The sequence below is a fragment of the Notamacropus eugenii genome, chromosome 3 (genome assembly GCF_028372415.1).
Source record: "Notamacropus eugenii isolate mMacEug1 chromosome 3, mMacEug1.pri_v2, whole genome shotgun sequence".
NCBI lineage: Eukaryota > Metazoa > Chordata > Mammalia > Diprotodontia > Macropodidae > Notamacropus > Notamacropus eugenii.
This window is the reverse complement of record NC_092874.1, coordinates 239247549-239266992: the sequence shown is the minus strand read 5'-3', so window position 1 is coordinate 239266992 and position 19444 is coordinate 239247549. Positions and strand designations below refer to the sequence as shown.

The following is a 19444-nucleotide window of genomic DNA, read 5'->3' as shown; positions in this document are numbered from 1 at the left end:
TTCCAAAATTTTGACTAAGACCAGGCATATATACCAAAGGAAAGAGAAAGAATCCTTTTCTACTCCCCCATCTCTGCACTAATATAGTACACCATTATGTTCCTAGCATTCATGTACCATTGGTACCATAGTATTCTGCTGACTAGCCTAGGAATCTAATCATCATTTACAATGTGCTTTAAATTCCAACCAAATAACTTACAAATGAATTACTGGAACACAATTCACTTGTAATGTGAAGACTACATATATTTTCTATTATGTACAGCAAGTTGGTGGGAAAACTTTTCCTGAAATTTTGAGGAAAAGGGCAGTGCATAACTGATCCTATTTCTAAAAGATTTTGCTTTTACACTTAGATTTTCTTATTCACCACTGTATTTTTAATGCAAACAATTTACCTGTCAAAATTTCAGTGCTTCGTGCAGCTATCGTTTTAACTTTGATTATTCCTGATTCAGCAGCCTGTAAGAATGAATAAAAACAATTAGAATTTTAAAATGCTACACTAAGTTTTCTTTACAAAAAACAAACAAAAAAATTCAATCAACCATCAAACATGATGAAAAGTTGTCATTGTCACCTTACTTAATTCTCAGAATACTGTTATCTGTCAGGCCACAGATTTTGAGAACAAGATAGATATAAAACTAAAATAATTTACATTAAATGTATTCAAGTATGATTATACAAAGTTGATTATCCATGTTATGGCTTGTCTACTGCCATTATTTAAACCTATTTCAAATTCCTTTTTTTTACTAAGTACGTTTCTAGATTACGCAACTCCACATTTATGTGCTCTTGTTAGCATGACAAATATAGAGTAAGCAAAAACTACGAAGAAAATAAATTATTCCCCACCCCAGCTGGCAAATAATTCCAACATTCTGGAATGTCAAATAATTTCTGCACTTGATTATCTGTGATACAATCCCTCACTCCCCTTCTGACACAGGAATTAATGATGGTAAATTGCTCTGTTACCTCTTATGTAAGTATGTATGTGTGTGTATGTATATGTGTGTGTATGTGTGCGTGTACACTAAATCTGTGCATGCCTACATACAGAGAATACTTTTTTCCTCTATATTTATCCATTTCTGAAATGTTTTGAGATATAGAATAAGAGTAATTGGAAGTTCAAAAGGAAAAAGAATTCATATCTAAGCCCTGTTAATACAAATTTTTTATGCTTCATATTGGTTTTAAATCAACACATAAAACGTACTAGGACAGAATGTAACTTCCATCAAGACAGAGGAAGGCGCTGAATCCTTTCAAATCACACTTCTTTCCTCTCACTAGAAGGGCTCAAATAATTCTCCATTTGGTCTATTTGACTGGTCTTTTGCCAGAGGCCCCTTCTGGTAAATCAATGATTCCAAGCTAAAACTTAGGAGCCTGTTTAACCTGAGGCAAAAGTATAGCTCTTCCTCCCATCCTTTCATGTCTCACTTTTTCTGCTAAGTTGGAGAAGTTTATATATGACAGAAAGTTCTCAACAAAATCATTAAATATCACTTGAGAGCCTAATCAGAATCCAAGACTGATTAAGAGGTGAGAATTGAGTCCCCTAACCTATTTCTTAGTTACAGTTAATCACACATTTCCTCTATTCCCCCCCCCCCCCCATCCCCTTTGCTGGACACAGATTCAGCACAGAGACAATACATTACAAAATGTCAAGAAATTAATAGGCATTTATTAAGTATCTTCTACCAGGTAGTATGCTAAGTGCTGGAGACTGAAAGAAAGCCATCATCATCCCTGTTTGGAAACTCAAGAAACTCACAAATTTACGGGGGAAACAACTATGTACGAACAAGGAACAAACAGGAAGTAAAGGGATACAATTACAGAGGAAAGGCCCTAGTACTATTAAGAAGGACCAGGAAATGCTTCTTGAAAAAGGCTGGATTTTTGCTAAGACCTGAAGGAAACCAGGAGATGGAGGTGGAGAGTTCCAGGCACAGGGGACAGTTAATAAAAATACAGAGGGGAGAGAGATGGTAGAAAGTAAAGGAGGGCAAAGGAGGAGAGTATAAAAGCTAGCTTGAAGCTTAACATCAAAAAAACCAAGAGCCTGGCAACTGGTCCCATCACTTCCTGGAAAAAAGAGGGAGAAGGAATGGAAGCAGTGTCAGATTTTATACTCTTTGGGCTCATCACTACAGAAGGTGACTGATGCCTGCAAATTAAAAGACACTTATTCCTTGGAAGGAATGGCAAATCTGGACATCATACTAATATTAATAGTTAATGATCACTTTTGCCCATATGAATCAGGAAAGGTTTGTTAAGTAAGTTGGAATTTGAAGAGGGCCTTGAAAGGGAAGGATTCCAATGAATGGAAAATGACTGGTCAGAAATAGGGAACTCTTTGCTGGCAATGGGTGCAGGACACTGTTTAACTGCTCATAAACAGTTCCAGATCACAGTTTCAGGATAGAAAAGAACCCTAGTATTTGTGACTACAAGACAGCAGGAAACCTGGTGACAATTGTAGGGCCAAGAGGAGCACTAAGCACTTTTGGTTTCAGAAGAGCAAATCCCTTCCTGGGTAAACATCAGAGCATGGACCAGGAGAGCAGTTACCACATCTCTTCTTGAATCATAATACCTTGGAAGCACCAAAAACTTACAGACCCCCACTACTAGCTATGAAAACATCAACACAAAACACCTGAAGCTTAAGATAGTACTCCTTCTACCCTGGGAATGGAGCCAAACAATAATATAAAGTTAAAAATCAAGAATCAGGCTGGAAAATAAATAAACAACAAAATAGGAACCTAATAATAAAAAGTTACTATGGTGATAGGGAATATCAAGACACAAATTCAGACAAAGGTAACCATGCAAAAATAGCCACAAGCAAAGCCTAAAAGAATAATGTGAATTGGACACAAACCTAACAAGAATTACTAAAAGAGTTCAAAAAAGATTTTAATAACCAAGTAAGTGGAGGAAAAATTGGGAAAAGAAATGAGAGCAATGCAAGAAAATTATGAAAAGAGGGTTAATAGCTTGGTAAAGGAGGCACAAAAAAATTGAAGAAAATAACACCTTACAAAACTGGTCAAGTGGTAGGAGAGGCACAAAAATCCACCAAAAGAACTACTTAAAAAGCAGAATTACCCAAAAGGAAAAAGAGACACAAAAGGTCAGTGAAGAAAATATTCCTTAAAAATAAGAAATGGGCAACTAGAAGCCAATGACTCCAAGAGATAACAAAGTAAAAACAACAACAACAACAACAGAAGAAGAAAACACAAAATCTCTCATCAGAAAAAGAAGTGACCCAAAAAGTTGATCAAGAAGAGATAATTTAAGGATTACTGGACCACCTGAAAGCCATGATAAAAAAAAAACAGCAACAAAAAAAAACCTCGACACCATTTTAAAAGCAATTACCAAGGAAAACTGCCTTGATATGCTAGAACCAGATGGTAAAACAGAAACTGAAAGAATACACTGACCACCTACTGAAAGAGATTCCAAAATGAAAATCCCCAAGAATATTACTGCCAAATTTCAGAGCTCCCAGGTCAAAGAGAAAATATTGCAAGTAGCCAAAAAGAAACAATATAAATATTGCGGAGTCAGTCAGGATCAACACAATATTTAGTGGCTTTTAAGCTACAGGAACAGAAAGCTTGGAATATAATATTCTGGAAGGCAAAGGAGTTAAGATTACAACCAAGAATCACCTATCCAGCAAAACAGAGCATAATGCTTCAGGGGGAAGATGGATATTTAATGAAATAGAGGGCTTTTAAGAATTCCCGATGAAAAACCAGAGCTGAATAGAAGATCTGACATTCAAACATCAGACTCAATAGAAGCATAAAAAGTAAATATGAAATAGAAACTTTAAGGATTTAATATGGTAAAATTATTTACTTTCCTGTATGGGAAGACGATACTTCTAAGTATCTTTACTAAGGCAGTCAGAAGGAGTATATACATAGACAGGGCATGGATGTGAGTTGACTATGATGCAATGATCTCTAAAAAAAAATTAAGGGGGTAAAACATAGGGATGCACTGGGGAAAGGAAGAGGAAGAGGGGGAAAATTGTCTCATAAAATAGACGAATAATGAAGACCTTTAACAATGGAGGGGAAAATTGAGAGGGAATAACAAATGAACCTCACTATCATCAGAACTGGTTCAAAGAGGGAATAGCATACACTCTCAGTTGGGTATAGAAATCTATCTTACTCAACATAGTAGAGGGAAAGGAAATAAGAGGTTTGTTTTCTTTTTTTTGGTGGTGGGGAAGCTTACAGAAGGGCAGATTAAAGGAGGCAGTGGTCAGAAGCAAAACAGATTTTGGAGGAAGAACAGGTTAAAAAGACAGTGAAATATAAATGGGGGAAAAATGGAGAGTTAATCATTGTAACTGTGATTGTGAATGGGATGACCTCACCTATAAAATGGAAGTGGATAGAAGAATGTCTAGAATCCAACAATATTTTGTTTACAGGAAACACAGTTGAAACAAAAGACACTCACAGAATAAAAATAAGGGACTAGAGCAGAATATATTATTCTCCAGTTAAGATTAAAAAAAAAGTCAGGGGTAGCAATCACGATCTTAGACAAGGCAAATGCTGAAACAGACCTAATTAAAGGAGAAAAGTAGGGAAACTACATTTTGCTAAAAAGTACTATAGACAATGAAGTATTATCAATACTAAATATATTTATATCAAATGGTATAGAATCCAAATTGTTAAAGGAAAAGTTAAATGAATTACTGGAGGAAATACAAAGAAAAACTAAGCTAGTGGATGACCTCCACATTTCCCCCTTAGACCTAGATAAATTTAACCATAAAATAAATAAGAAAGAAGTTGAAGAGAGGAATAGAATTTTAGAAAAGTTAGATATGATAGACCCCTGAAAAAACACTGGAAATAGAAAGGAGTATACCTTTTTCTCAACTGTACATGTCACCTTCACAAAAACTGACCATGTATTAGGGCATAAAAACCTTACAATCAAAGGCAGAAAAGCAGAAATATCAAATACATTCTTTTCAGAACATAATGCAATAAAAATTACATTCAATAAAGGGCCAAGGAAACAGATAAAAAAGGAATTGGAAACTAAATAGTCTAATCCTAAAAAATCAGTGGGTCAAAGAATAAATCACAGAAATAGTCAATTTCATTAAAGAGAATAACAACTATGAGACAACATACCAAAATTTATGGGATACAGTTAAAGCTGTACTTAGGAGAAAATGTGTATTTTTAAACAGCTACATCAATAAAATAGAGAAAGATTAGATCAATAAATGGAGCATAGAATTAAAAAAAACTAGAAAAAGAAAAAATTTAAAATATTCAATTAAATACCAAATTGGAAATCCTGAAAATCAAATGAAGGGTTCAACAACAAAACTAAAAGTAAAACAATGAACTGATAAATAAACTAGGAGCTGGTTTTATGAGAAAAAAAAGTAAACCATTGGTTGACTTGATTTTAAAAAAGAAAATTAAATTACCAGTATAGAGAATGAAAAGGTTAAATTCATTACCAATGACAAGGAAATTAAAGCAATTATAAGGAAATATTTTGTTCATTATATGAGTAAATCTGACAAAAAGTGAAATAGATGAATATTTACAAAAATATAAATTACCCAGATTAAAAGAAAAGGAAGTAGAATATTTAAATAACCTTATCTTAGAAAATAAAAATTGAACAAGCCATAAATGAGCTCTCTACAAAAAAATTCACTAGAACCAGATGGATTTACAAGTGAATTCCACTAATCATTTAAAGAATAATTAATTCCAATACTATTTAAACTATTTGGAAATATAGGTGGAGTCCTACCAAATTCCATTTACGACACAAATATGGTGCTGATACCTAAACCGAGAAGAGCTAAAACAGGAAAAGAAAATATCACAGACCAATTTCCCCAACGAATATTGACACAAAAATTTTAAATAAAATACTAGCAAAGAGATTACAGCAAGTTATCAACAGGGTAATACACTATGAGATGGAATGTATACCAAGAATTCAGGGCTGGTTCAATATTAGGAAAACTATTAGTATAACTGACCATATCAATAATAAATCCAACGGAAATCATATAACTATCTAAGTAGATGCAGAAAAGGCTTTTGACAAACTATAGCACCCATTCTTATGAAAAACACTATAGAGCATAGGAATAAAGGGAGCTTTCCTTAAAATGATAAGTAGTATCTATCTAAAATCATTAACAAGCATTATCTATAATGGGGATAAGCTAAAAGCCTTCCCAATATGATCAGGGGTGAAACAAGGAAGACCATTATCATTACCATTATTTAATACTGTTTTAGGAATGTTAGCTTTACCAGAAAGAGAAGAAAGAGAAATTGAAGGAATGAGAATAGACAATGAAGAAACAAAACTATCACTCTTTACAGGAGACAGAATCAATTAAAAAATTACTTGAAATAACAACTTTAGCAAAGTCACAGATATAAAATATAAAATAAATCATCAGCATTTCTATGTATTATCAACAAAGCTCAGCAACAAGTGACAGAAAAATTTCATTTAAAATAACAGGAAAACATAAAATGTTTGGGAGTCTACTTGCCAATTAAAATGCAGGAACTATATGAACAAAACTACAAAACATATTTCACACAAATAAAGTCAGATCTAAACAACTACAATATCAATTTCTCATGGGTAGGCCCAGCTAACATAATAAAAATGACAATTCTAGCTAAATTAGTTTCCTTATTCAGCACTATACCAATAAGACTACCAAAAATTTATTTTATAGAGCTAGAAAAAACTGTAACAAATTCATTTGGAATAACAAAAGGTCAAGAATATCAAGAGAATTAATGGAAAAAAGTGCAAAGGAAGGTACCCTAGCTGCACCAGAGCTAAAACTGTATTTTGAAGCAGCAATCATCAAAACTACTTGATACTGGCTAAGAAACAGAATGGTGAATCAGTGGAATAAATTAGGCACGCAAGACACAGTATGAAATGACTTGATAAACCCCAAGACTCTAGCTTCTGGGAAAAGAACTCAACATTTGACAAAAACTACTCAGAAAACTGGAAAACAGTATGGTAGAAACTAGGCATAGATCAACACCTCACATCATATACCAAGATAATGTCAAAATGGGTACATAGTTTAGATGTAAAGGGTGATACCATAAGCAAATTAGGAGAGCAAGGAATAGTTTACCTGTCAGATCTATAGAGAAGAGAAGAATTTATGACCAAACAAGAGATAGGGAATATTATGAAATGCAAAATGGATAATTGTGTTTTGTTTTGTTTTTTTTCTGCACAAACAAAACCAACACAACCAAGATTAGAAGGCAGAAATATGGAAAACAATTTTTACAGCAAGTGTTTCTGATACAGGTCTCATTTCTCAAATATATAGAGAAAGGAGTCAAATGTGAAAGAATACAAGATATTCCCCAAATGATAAATGGTCAAAGGATATGAACAGGCAGTTTCATACGAAGAAATTATAGCTAATTATAGTAATATGAAAAAATGCTCTAATCACTATTGGTTAGAGAAATGCAAATTAAAACTCTGATGTGCACATCTAAAAGACTGGCTAATATGACAGAAAAGAAAATAACAAATGCTGGAGGGAATGTAGAAAAACTGGGACACAATTACACAGTTGTTGTAGTTGTGAACTGATCTAACCATTCTGGAGAATTAATTTGGAATTATGCCCAAAAGGCTAAAAACTGCATACACTTTGACCTAGCAATACCATTACTAGGTCTGTATCGTGAACAGATTAAAGAAAAAAGAAAAAGACCTGTATATACAAAAACATATGTAGTATTTCTTTTTGTGAGGGCAACGAATTGGAAAATAGAGGGAACGCCCATAAATCAAGGAATGGCTGAACAAGTTATGGTATATGATTGTGATGGAATATTATTATGCTATAAAAAATGATGAGCAGGATAGTTTCTGAAAAACCTGGAAGACTTAGAGGAACTGATACAAAGTAAAGTGAGCAGAAGTTAGGAGACTAACCTACACAGTAACAACAATATTGTATGATGATCAACTGTGAACAACTTAGCTCTTCTGATCAATACAATGAATCAAGACTTTCTGAAGAACTTATGAAAAATGCTATCTACTTCCATTGAAAGAACTGATGCAACCAGTTTCAATGTCTTTATTTTTCTTATGAGTTTTTGTTTCCTACAACATGACTAATATGTGGATGTCCTGCCTTTTGAATGAGTGGGGCTGGCAGGAGGGAAATAATTAGATACTTAAATTTTTTTAAATGAAGGTTAAAAATACATAATAAATTCTGAAAGAAAAATATTTTGATAAACATATTTCAATATAATTTGTTTCCTTTGTAATCCAATGTATGTTATTTTAGGCATTTAAAGACACTACTCTGAGGAGTCCAGAGGTCTCACAAGACTGTCAAAGAGGTTCATGAAACAAAAACAGTTCAGGCAGATGGAAGGAAACTTGACTAGATTGTATTAGCTGCTAGGGGGATGAGGAACCGCCTGCTGGACAAATTGGTGCTTGAACTGAGTCTTAAAGAAAACAGAGATTCCAAGAGGCAGAGTTTGGGAGGGAGAGCATTTGAGGGATGGAGAATAGCCAGTACCAAGGCAAAAGGGGTGAGAGTTGGAATTTCATATGCCACAAGGTTGCTCATATGCATTGGCAGAGGGCATTTTCTCACTTAGGATCTCCCTTCACAGAATGAAATAGCAGGTCTTAGTCCCCCATAAACCCTGAATAACAGGAATATGGATAGGGACTAGACCTGTGATTGAATGACAAATGATACATAACACTTTAAAGTTTGCAACATGCTTTATTTATCACTGATCTTCTGAGACCTGACTCTACTCTCTTCAAATGGCACTCATCTTGGTCATCAAAGAAAGGACCTCTAATTCTGGTTTAGGAGCCCCTATCTGTCTCTTCAGTTTTAGGATGGGAAAGAATCTTCCCCATTTAAGGGAATTACCCAATATAGTTATTGGATTTTGCAACATATCCATGGAAGTTTCCTACTCTATTCATTCTTTCCCCTCCCTTTTTGGCTAGACGAATGAAAAAAAAAAAGGATTTCTTTACATACCTAATTATGTAAATATATCTAGTTCCTAAATTCAAGAGCCCCAAAATCTACTGTAACAAGCATATATTCCCAGTTCCAATCTCTATTACAGATTCCTTCCCTCTACATAAGCATAATAAAGCAGACTGTGTTGCTATAACTCACTGTCAAAATTGTAAACTACCAGCAGATCAGAAAATCTTGCTAATCTCCGAACTGGTTGTATGTCACAAGTCATCACCACTATTCTATACCAGAGGTGGGGAACCTGCAGCCTTTAGAAAAGGATTTGTTCTATGAGGTTTGGATTCAGTTAAAGGGCCACACTAAAGGTCCTAGAAGGTCACATGTGGCCTCAGGCTGCAAGTTCTCCACAGGTTCCCCACCCCTGTTGTATACAATCAACCTCACTTCCTACATTTTTCCACTCCATTATCCCCAAATAGCTTCAGGAAAATTTAAAATAATTCACTCACAAAAAAGATTGAATGTTCCATAAAATATCTTAAACCCAACATTCCCAAAACTGAATTTATTATTTTCCCCTTAAACCATCTCTTCTTCCTAATTTACCTGTTAATTTTAAGGTTATTCATCTCCCCAGTCAGCCAGGCTCAAAACCAAGTGTCAACATGCACTCCTCATTCTCTTACTCTCTATATCCAATTAGCTGTCATTTTATCTCCGTAATATCTCTCCTCTATGACTCTTCCTCTCTTACACTGCACAATTCTGGTATAAGCCTTCACCTCCACACACCTGGACTTTTGTAATACCTGACCAATTGATATACTTGCTTCAAGTCTCTCCCTCACTCCAGTTCATCCTCCATTCAGATGTCAAACTGACCTTCCTGAAGTGTAGGTCTAACTTTAACCATATTATCTATCGCCTTTTAAGTAAACTGCAGTGGTTCTCTATTACTGCTAGGATCAAATGGTAAATTTGGTTTTTAAAACCTTTCATAACCTTGCCCCTTCCTACCTTTCCAATCCTCTTACACCTTATTCCCCACCTCCAAGTACTATTCGATCCAGTGACGCTGGCCTCTTTGCTCTTCCTAGCAAAAATACACCATCTCTCCACTGTCAGTCAATAAACAAGTATTAAAGTACCTAAAAATGTGTCAAGAAGGAAGTCATAGTCTAATGTGTGCATTTCACTAGCTGTCCCCCATAACTGAACACTCGCCCACCTCATCTCTACCTCCTACCTTCCTCAGCTTTCAAATCTCAGCTACAAAGTCCTGTCATCTGCAAGAAGACCTTCCCAGCTGTCCTTAATCCCAGTGCCTTCCCTTTCTAACTACTCCCAATTTATGCTGTACAAATTTTATATGTTCATAGTTATTTGCATTCTGTCTCCCTCATTACATTGTAAACTTCTTGAAAGCAGGGGCTGGGTATCTAGCACTTTGCAAAGTGTCTGGCACATTAATAAATGCTAATTGACTATAACTATGATAAATCATATATCCTGATATAGGTTCAAGTATAGTCCCTATAACAGACTGTATTTTCAGAGGACTGGCCTGGCTTAGTCACTTTCACTGCCATTAAGATGTACACTTGGTAAATCCAAGGCCACCTACGAAAAAAATATATAATGGCCCTCAGTCCTAAGCAATTCCCTTCCATTTTCCAAGGACAGTAGCACAATTAAGGAAAGAGGGGGCAAAGGCTACTAAGTATCACATGGTTTTTAGACCATTTATAAACATTAACTTCATTATTAATAAATACTCTAAATGTGAGCTCCTTGTGAGATGGTCAATAAATTAACATATTTCAGGGACTGAATTGTGTCAATACTGTCAAGCTTATTTCTATAGACTGAGGGAGGCTACTTGGAAAGGAAGCTTACAAAGTTCTTTTTGGAGAGGTAAATAAATGAGTTGACTTTATCATGCATATAAAGGAATCAACAAACATCACTTCACAGGACATTTGATCATCACCTATTGCATAGTTCATGACAAGTATTTACAAAAAGACTACCAAGAAAACAACTGCAGTTTATATACCAATCTGTTTCTAGCCCCAACTCATTCATCTCTAATTCCATTTCTAACAACAACAAAAAAAGTAAGATCCTTGAAATTAAATCAACATATACTTTTATACTTAGTGACTTCAATGCAAAAGCAAGATAAATGATGAAAAAAATATACTGAAAATCAAGAGTCAAAGACAAAGAATGAGAGGATAAAGATTCAGTCTACAGAATTCTCATGCCTATTACAATGGGAATATCTTCTCTTTATGAACCAGTAGGCACTAGACATGATAAACACTAACATCGCAAAAAATGAAACTGATGATGTTTAGAGTCAGGAAAAGACACATCATTACTGATATGAAAGTCATCCTGAATCAGCTGTCTGTGGACAGTCAAAAAAATCAATTTACCCTCTCATAAAGCTCAAAGAAAGACTATCAGAAAAAAAAAACCCAGCAAAAGATAAGGACAGTGACAGTAACCATACCAATTTTATACATAACAGTGCTGAGTCTGAAGTCAGATTTGAGTTCAAATTTGGCCTCAGACATGTACAAGCTGTGTGACCTTAGGCAAATCACTAAACCCTGTTTACCTCAGTTTCCTCACCTATAAAATGAGCTGGAGAAGGAAATGACAAACCACTCTAGTATTTCTGCCAAGAAAAGCCCAAATGGGGTCAGGAAGAGTCAGACACAACTAAACAACAACAAACACATGTAGTTTCCCCTCAAAAGCAATCAAGCAAAAAGCATTTACTAAACACCTACTATGAACCAAGCATTGTGCTAGGCAGATACGTTACAAAGGAAAAAACTGAAACTATTTCTGCTCTCAAGGAACACAAGAGATCCAGAGGTGGATGAGATTTCAGAGGTCATCTAGTCCAACCCACTCCTTTTACAAATGAGAAAATTAAGGGTCAGGAAGGTTAAGTAATTTGAGCTTAGTTTCTATAGAGAAAGACATGCAACAATAACTATACATAGGATATAAACAAAATACACGTAGGGTAATTTTGGGAGGAAGGGAAGGATCAAGAAATGTTTCTTATAGGTGGTCATGGCTGGACTGAGCTGAGTTTTAAAGGAAACAAGAAGAAGAGGTGAGGAAGGAGCACATTCCAGGGATAAGGGACAGTCAGTATAAAGTCACTGAAACACAAGAGCTGGAATGTCCTGTATAAGAAACTGCAAAGATCAATTTGGCTGGACTAGAGATTGCAAGAAGGGATAAGTAAAGTTAAGGCTGGAAAGTAGGTTGGGGCTAGGATGTTAAAGATTTTCAATGGCAGCAGATGATGTTTGATCCAAGAAGTGAAAGAATATAGAGAGTCTTGAGGCAGGAAGACCAATTAGAAGGTTATTACAATAGTCCAATCAAGGGGTAATGAAACCTTGAACTATAGGGGAAGTTATATTAGTAGTAAGATCGGGGAATAATGCAAGCAAGGTTGGAAAGGTAGAAACAAGATTTAACAATACAGTGGATTTGTGGAGTACATGCAATTGAGCACCTCAAGTCTCTCCCCACTCTAATCCATCCTCCATTCAGCCATTAAAGTGATTTTCCCAAAGTGTAGGTCTAATCACACCACCTCCCTACTCAATAGACTCTGGTGGTTTCCTATTATATCCAGGATCAAATAAAAAATACACTGTTTGAGATTCAAAGCCCTTCATAACCAGCCCCCTTCTATCTTTATAGCCTTCTTATACCTCACTTTCCATCATGTCCTCTTCGACCCACTGATACTGGCTTTCTGGCTGTTCCCAAAACAAAATACTTTTCACTGCTGAGCATTTTCTCTGACCATCCCCCAGGCCTAGAATGTTCTCCCTCCTCCTGCATGCCTATTGACTTCCTCCAACTTCCTTTAAGTTTCTTCTCACAGTTGATTATCTCCTATTGATTCTGTATAAAGTTTACTTTGCATATATTTGTTTGCATGTTGTCTCCCCCGCCATACTGCAAGTTCTTGGAGGGCAGGGATTGTCAAAAGATAGTTTTTTTATTCCCAGGGCCTGGCATTCAGTGGGCACTTAATAAATCTTTACTGAATTGAGGATGACAACCTAAACAACTGTTGAGCCCTTAACAAAAACAGGGGGCTTCAGAAAAGTGGCAGCTTGAGGAGAAAGATACTAAATTCAGTTTTGGCAACAATGATTTTAAGATATGGATGAGATATGCAATTGGATATAATAAGTAATGGCTGATTTGGGACTATGGAGGGAAAGAGAATCAGGAAGTCATCAGCACAGAGATAATAAAGTCAGCAAGGGTGCAGAGATAGTGCTCAATAGTTCATTAACGCTTCCTGATAATAAAACTAAATGAGTACCAGCATCTAACATCCCAGTTCGGTCACTTATCTTCATGACCTCAGGCAAATAACTTCTCTGGGCTTCATTTTCCTCATCTGTAAACAGACGCAGGGGCTCTTAACCTTAAGTCTGAGCTTTTTTTTTTTTTTTTAATATTTTGACAACTGCATTTCATTATAACTGATTTCCTTATTCATCTCATGTATTTTAGTTTATGAATTATGCTGAGAGACATCAGACTGTCAAAGAGGCCCAAGACAGGGAGAAGGTTAAGAATGGCTAGACTCTAGCTCATTTTTAAGGTTCCTTCTAGGTCTAAAAGTACGTTCCTCCTACTGGGTATCCCAGAGTCTTCTCAATGACGTTTTAAGCTGAAAAGGGTGTCCCAAAAATCTTGGTGCAAAAGTGCACGAAGTTTTCTGGGACGCCTCGGGGACGGGGTGCATCCCGCTCTTAGACACTGCAAACGTCAGTGATGTCGCTCTCATCACAAACACTTGGGATGGTCGCAGACTCAGGCCTCGGAAGACCCAAGTTACTTGGGTCGGGCCACCGCCAACGAACTTTTCCAACTCGCTTGGAAGGTGAAAGGAGAAAGGGGGCGCAGACAGAAGTCTGGCGGGGGTCCCTAGGACTGCATTAACCACGCTCCCGTCACAAACTTCGACTCTAAATGCCAAGGGGGAGGAGGAGCCTCGCGGGCCCGCTCGGGCAGGAGGTGGGTCAGAGCCGGCCCGGCGGGCTGGGGGCCGAGGCAGGCAGGGGAGGCCGCCAAGCCCCTCCTACCTCCTTGACAGGTGGGAATTTCTTCTTGCACTCCAGGGACAGGGCCCGCAGGTCGCTCTGCATGTTCTCCAGCAGCTTCTTCACCGCCTCGGGACTGCTGGTGCAGGACATGATCGCCCCGGGCTCCGGGAGGACGCCCCCCGGTTGCTGACTCACACGCCCTCAGCAGCAGCCTCGCTCCGGGCTCCGTGGCGGCGGAGACCCGAGGCTGCGGCCCCCCCTCCCCACAGCCGCCTCTCCCCTCGCCCTCTTCCCCTCCCGGCCCTTCGGCTACGCAGGCCCAGCGGGAGCGGCCCCTCGGCCCCGGCTCCGAGCAGCAGCTGGGGTCGCCCCCACCCCCGCCTCCTCCCGCTGCGGCGGCGCCAGCGGCCAACGGGGCAGGAAGCTTCAGCGCCCGCCGTGCCCGGCGCTTCGTCTCGCCGCCGCCATTAGCCGAGTCTCCCCACAATTCCTCGCGCGGCCGGGACACGTCAGCCGCACTTCCGCACAGCGAGGCCGCCCCGGCTGCCAGGAGCCCAAGGCCGCGAGGAGGGGTGAGGAGGAGCCCGGCGAGGGGCGGGGGCGCGGAGAGGCGGGGCGAGGGCTCCGGAGCTGAGTGCGCAGGCGTCCGCTGTCCTGCAACGTCCTGGCCTTCGGCCTGAGGAGGGGCCGGGCCAGTCACTGGGCCTAGTCCTCCGAGGGCAGCAGGCGGAAACCCGGACTGGGACAGCCGCCGCCCCCGCCTCGGGGCGTTTATTAGAGGCGGCCGTCTGGAACGAGACTCAGCTTCCTTCTCCATAAAATGGGGTTAATAATGAATACCACGGCTGGCTAAATGACGCCGTACGGAGAGCCCTGGGCTTGCAAGCCGGAAGGCTTATTTCCCGGAGTTCCAATCCGGCCTCAGACGCTGGCCGTGTGACCCTGAGCAAGTCACCCAACCGGCTTGCCTTAGTTTCCACATCTCTAAACATGAGCTGGACAAGGTATCTTTGCCAAAAAACCCCAGATCGGGGGGCAAAGAGTTAGACACGAGCCCTTAGAGTTCAACAGACATTAAGCGCCTGCTGCCTGCAGGACTGATGCCACCAGCACCCCGGGAGCCAGCTTGGGTTCAGCGGAAAGTGTCCAGGTTCAGACACTAATTCTGGCTCTTTTAAGAGAAATAATGACTAGCGTGTGTAGAGTGCTCTAAGGTTTGCACAGCCCTTCAGGAGAAGCCTGGGAGGAGGGTCACTGTATCCCCTTTTTGCAGATGAGGAAACTGAGGCAGGCAGGTTAAGTGACTTGCCCAGGCTCACACAGCTAGTGAGTGTATGAGGCTGGATTTAAACTCTGGATCCAGCTCTATTCAGTGCAAGTTGGCTGGAATTCGGAAGAACTGCGTTCAAGGATAGATTGTGTGGCTGAGCAAGTCACTTAACTTTTCTCAGGCTGAATTTCCTCTTCTCTTAAATGAGGAAATGACTTCTGCCTCTAAATCTGCTGGGGTAGAGAAGAAAATGTTTTGTTCTGGACTTGTGATTTCATCCACGCAGGGGACACCCAATCTGTTAAACCAGATGCTCAGCTACTCTGCACTACCGCGGGAGGGGGGAGGGTTCGGGGGGAGGGGGTACTGAGAGCTTAATTGATTTACCTGGAATTATATTGTCAGTATGTGACAAAGACCAAACTTGAATCCAGGTTGAGGCTGGCTATCTATGCTAAGTCGAGCCTGATTCAGAATAATCAGCCTCGCCTGTTCTGTGCTAGGAAGTGAAGATACAGAGACAAAAAGGAATATTATCTCTGTCCTAAAAGAGCTTACATTCTTTTGGGGAGGTGAAACAGCTCACAGTTGGGACACTAAAATGGGCAGGTGTGCTGTCTTAACGATCTGTATAATTATCCCTTGAGTGATATCTGAATTGTCCACCAGGTGGCAGCCTCCTTGAACCACCTGTTGGGTAGCTATCTTCATTGCCTTAAAAACTACCTGAAAACACTTAGGTTATTGCCTCACCATGGTAGAACTCACAATTTGGCGTCCCCCAGCATCTTGCTAGATTTAGAATTTAACTAGGAGATTATATGAAATATTACTCAAAATGTTAAGAATGTAATCCTATTTTAATGGGGATTGTCATGTGCCTAGAATGCCTCTGATGGTTTCTCCTCATTTGGAAGAATATGGGAGCCTGCTTCTTGGAGAGTCATGATGACATGTAATGGTTTCATGGAAGTGAAATGTCTAGACATTTTGCAGCTGATTTTGGTCAGCTAAATACATGGTTGATAAAATGTTCCAATCAAAGTTGGTCGCAGATGCATTAAAAAAGGACTAATGAGGTTGAGCCAAGATGTTCCAAGTAGGAAGAAACAGTATAGCCTAACTCTCTCTCCATCTGCTCCAGCAATGATCTAAAAAGAATACCAGACTGAGTAGTGATAGGGAAATCAAAGGAAAAACTAGAGTGAGTCATCTAGTTTGACCTACACGCAAATGACCAGGATCATAGACTCAAGAATTATGCTAGTAGAACAAGATACCCAGAGTTATTTGGGGACTCCTTCCCAGAACCATCAGTCAGCAATCTTCCAGAGAGACTGGGAGTTTGAACTGTGTGTCTAGAGCACTCAGTGAGGCCAGGCTGTGGTTTCCCAAAGCAGATAACTGAAAGAATGAGAAAACAAACAATATACAGACTTCTTATGATGCCAGGAATAACCAAGACACAAACCCAGAAGGGGAGGATAACGCCACAACAGCTACAAGCAAAGTCTCAAAAATACAGCTTGTCCAGAGATCAATTCGAATTTCAAGAAGAAATTATGCAACAATTTTTATAAGAGTTAAACATATTATAAATTGAATAAGAGGACTGGAAGAAAGACTTGAATAGAAATGAGAGTTATGGATGAGAGACTTAGAAAGCATATTAACAGCTTAGTACAAGATGTACAAAACCTCATTTTTGAATTCCCAGTATCAGGCTCCCTGAAAATTAGAGTAGACTAAGCAAAATTTAATAATTTTAAGATAAGAAATAGTAAAGCAAAGTTAAAAAATTGAAAAAATGGAATAAAATGTAAGTTATCTTAGTTTTTTTAATGACTTGGAATACAAAACAAGGAGAGAAAATTTAAGAATTTTCTTAATTGTTAAAATTAAGAAATACTTAATACCCTTGACATACTGGAATACTTAAAAGGCATGACACACACACCCCTACAAAAAAACCCCAAAAGCCCGAATATCATATTTTTTAAAATAATGAAAGAAAACTTCCCAGATCTCTTAAAACCAGAGGTCAAAGTGAAAATATAATACACCAGTCACCTCCTGAAAGAACCCCTAAAATAAAAACTCTTGGGACCATCATAGACAAAATCCAGAGCTTGTAGGTCAAAGAAAGAGGCTAAGTTCCAAGTAACCAGTCAGGATCATAAAAGATGTAGCAGCTACTACTATAAAAGAATAGAGAGCACAGAAGATATTTCAAAGGGTCAAAGACAGGTTTACAACCAAAAATAATGGCCAACAAAACTGAATATTATCCTATGGAGGGGGGAGGTAGGGGACAGAGCAGCACAATTGACTTTTAATTAAATAAAAGACTTTCAAGCACTCCTGAGGAAAAGACTAGAGCAGAATAGAAACTCAGATACAAACACATCAAGAGAAACACAAAAAGGTAAACATAAAAGAGCAATTGGGAAATACTACAAGGATGAAGTATTTGCATTCTAAAAACCAGTGTCATCAGGGATCATAGAGGAAGTCAAATAAGATGAAAAGCCTAGGATTTTTTTTTGTTATTATTGTATTTTGATGCCATCAGAAGAAGAAAGGGAAGGGAAGAGGATAAAATACATGAGGAAAGAAAAGGGAAAGAATGAGGAGGAAAAGGAATGGGGATCGTTTGAACCTCACTTTCATCTTATCTGGTCAAAGGAGATTATGATACACATACAAATACACAGAAAAACATACAAAGAGTTTGGTTTAGAAATACACTCAATAGAGAAAAAAATAGAAAAAGAGGGAGGAAAGATATAGGGAATCTTAAGTGCAGACTAAGGATCATAAAGAGGCATCTAAAAGGCAAGAAAGAAAGAGAGAGAAAAAGGAAGGAAGAAAGAAAGGTTAATAATCTATGATTGGTGTAAGGGTGAGGGAAATAAAAGAGGGACAAGACTGTGGAAACTGATGCAGCAAATGAAGCATTAGTGTTGAGCACACTCCTGTTTTATGCCCCTCTTCTATGTAGAGAGGGATTAGGAAACAAAGAGAGGAAATAGCATGAAAATAGAATAAAAGTAAACATAAAATGTTCATTTGTTTTCAGTGGAGTCTAACTCTGTGGCCCCATTTAGAGTTTTCTTGGCAAAGATATGGAATGGTTTGTCGTTTCCTTCTCCAACTCATTTTACAGATTAGTAAACTGAGGCCAACTGGGTTCAGTGATTTACCCAGGGTCACACAGCTACTAAGTGTCTGAGGTTAAATTTGAACTCAGGAAGAAGAGTCCAATGCTAGACTCAGTGCTCCATCCTCAGTACCGTTTCTTAAAGGTCTCACTTCCAATATGTATAAGGAATTTATTCAAATTTATAAGCATAAGAGCCACTCCCCAATTGATAAATGTTCAAGGAACATAAAGAGGCAGTTCTCAAAAGAAGAAATTTAAGCTGTCTGTAGTCATCTGAAAAAAAAAATTCAAATAACTAGAGAAATGAAAATTAAAACAGCATTGAGGTTGTACCTTACACTTGTCAAATGAGCAAAGCTGACAAAAAAGGAAAATGACATGTTGGTGGGGCAGTGGGAAAATAAATATAGTACATTGATGCTTTTTTGGTAGAGCTATAAAATAGTAAAAACAGATTACCCTTTGACTCGGTAGCAATACTACTAGACCTGTATCCCAAGATGATCAAATGAAGAGGAAAAGGTCCTAAATATACAAAAATATTTATAGTAGGGTTTTTTGGTGGCAAATAACTGGAAACAAAGGGGATATAAAAAAGTTGAGGAATTCCCAACCACATTATGATATATGAAAATAATAGAATAATTTTGCTATGATAGAATTTCCACCTTGGAAACTGAAACATTTTCTCCCTAAAAGCTATTGAAACATCATTCAAGAGTTGGTTGGCTCCAGGGACCAAAAGTCTCAGACATCACTTCCTCCTGACTCAAGTACAAAGAACCCATAAGGAGGCTGAAGAGAGCTCTTGGCTGGTAGAT

The 19444-nt window shown here is 38.4% G+C and overlaps 1 protein-coding gene across 3 annotated transcripts in view; it reads right to left on the bottom strand.

Annotated features, from left to right (window-relative positions):
• MON2 (MON2 homolog, regulator of endosome-to-Golgi trafficking) overlaps positions 1-14429 on the bottom strand; it is a 145158-nt gene extending 130729 nt beyond the window's left edge. For all 3 annotated transcript variants that reach the window (XR_011977243.1, XM_072655240.1, XM_072655241.1), the window contains exons 1-2: positions 14230-14429; positions 402-465 (exon numbers count right to left, since the gene is read on the bottom strand). Coding sequence is in view for 2 of the 3 variants with exons in the window: in XM_072655240.1 (XP_072511341.1) it covers positions 402-465; positions 14230-14340 (175 nt within the window). In the remaining variant the exon portion in view is untranslated. The remainder of the gene's footprint in view (positions 1-401; positions 466-14229) is intronic.
• Between the last annotated feature and the right edge of the window lie 5015 nt (positions 14430-19444).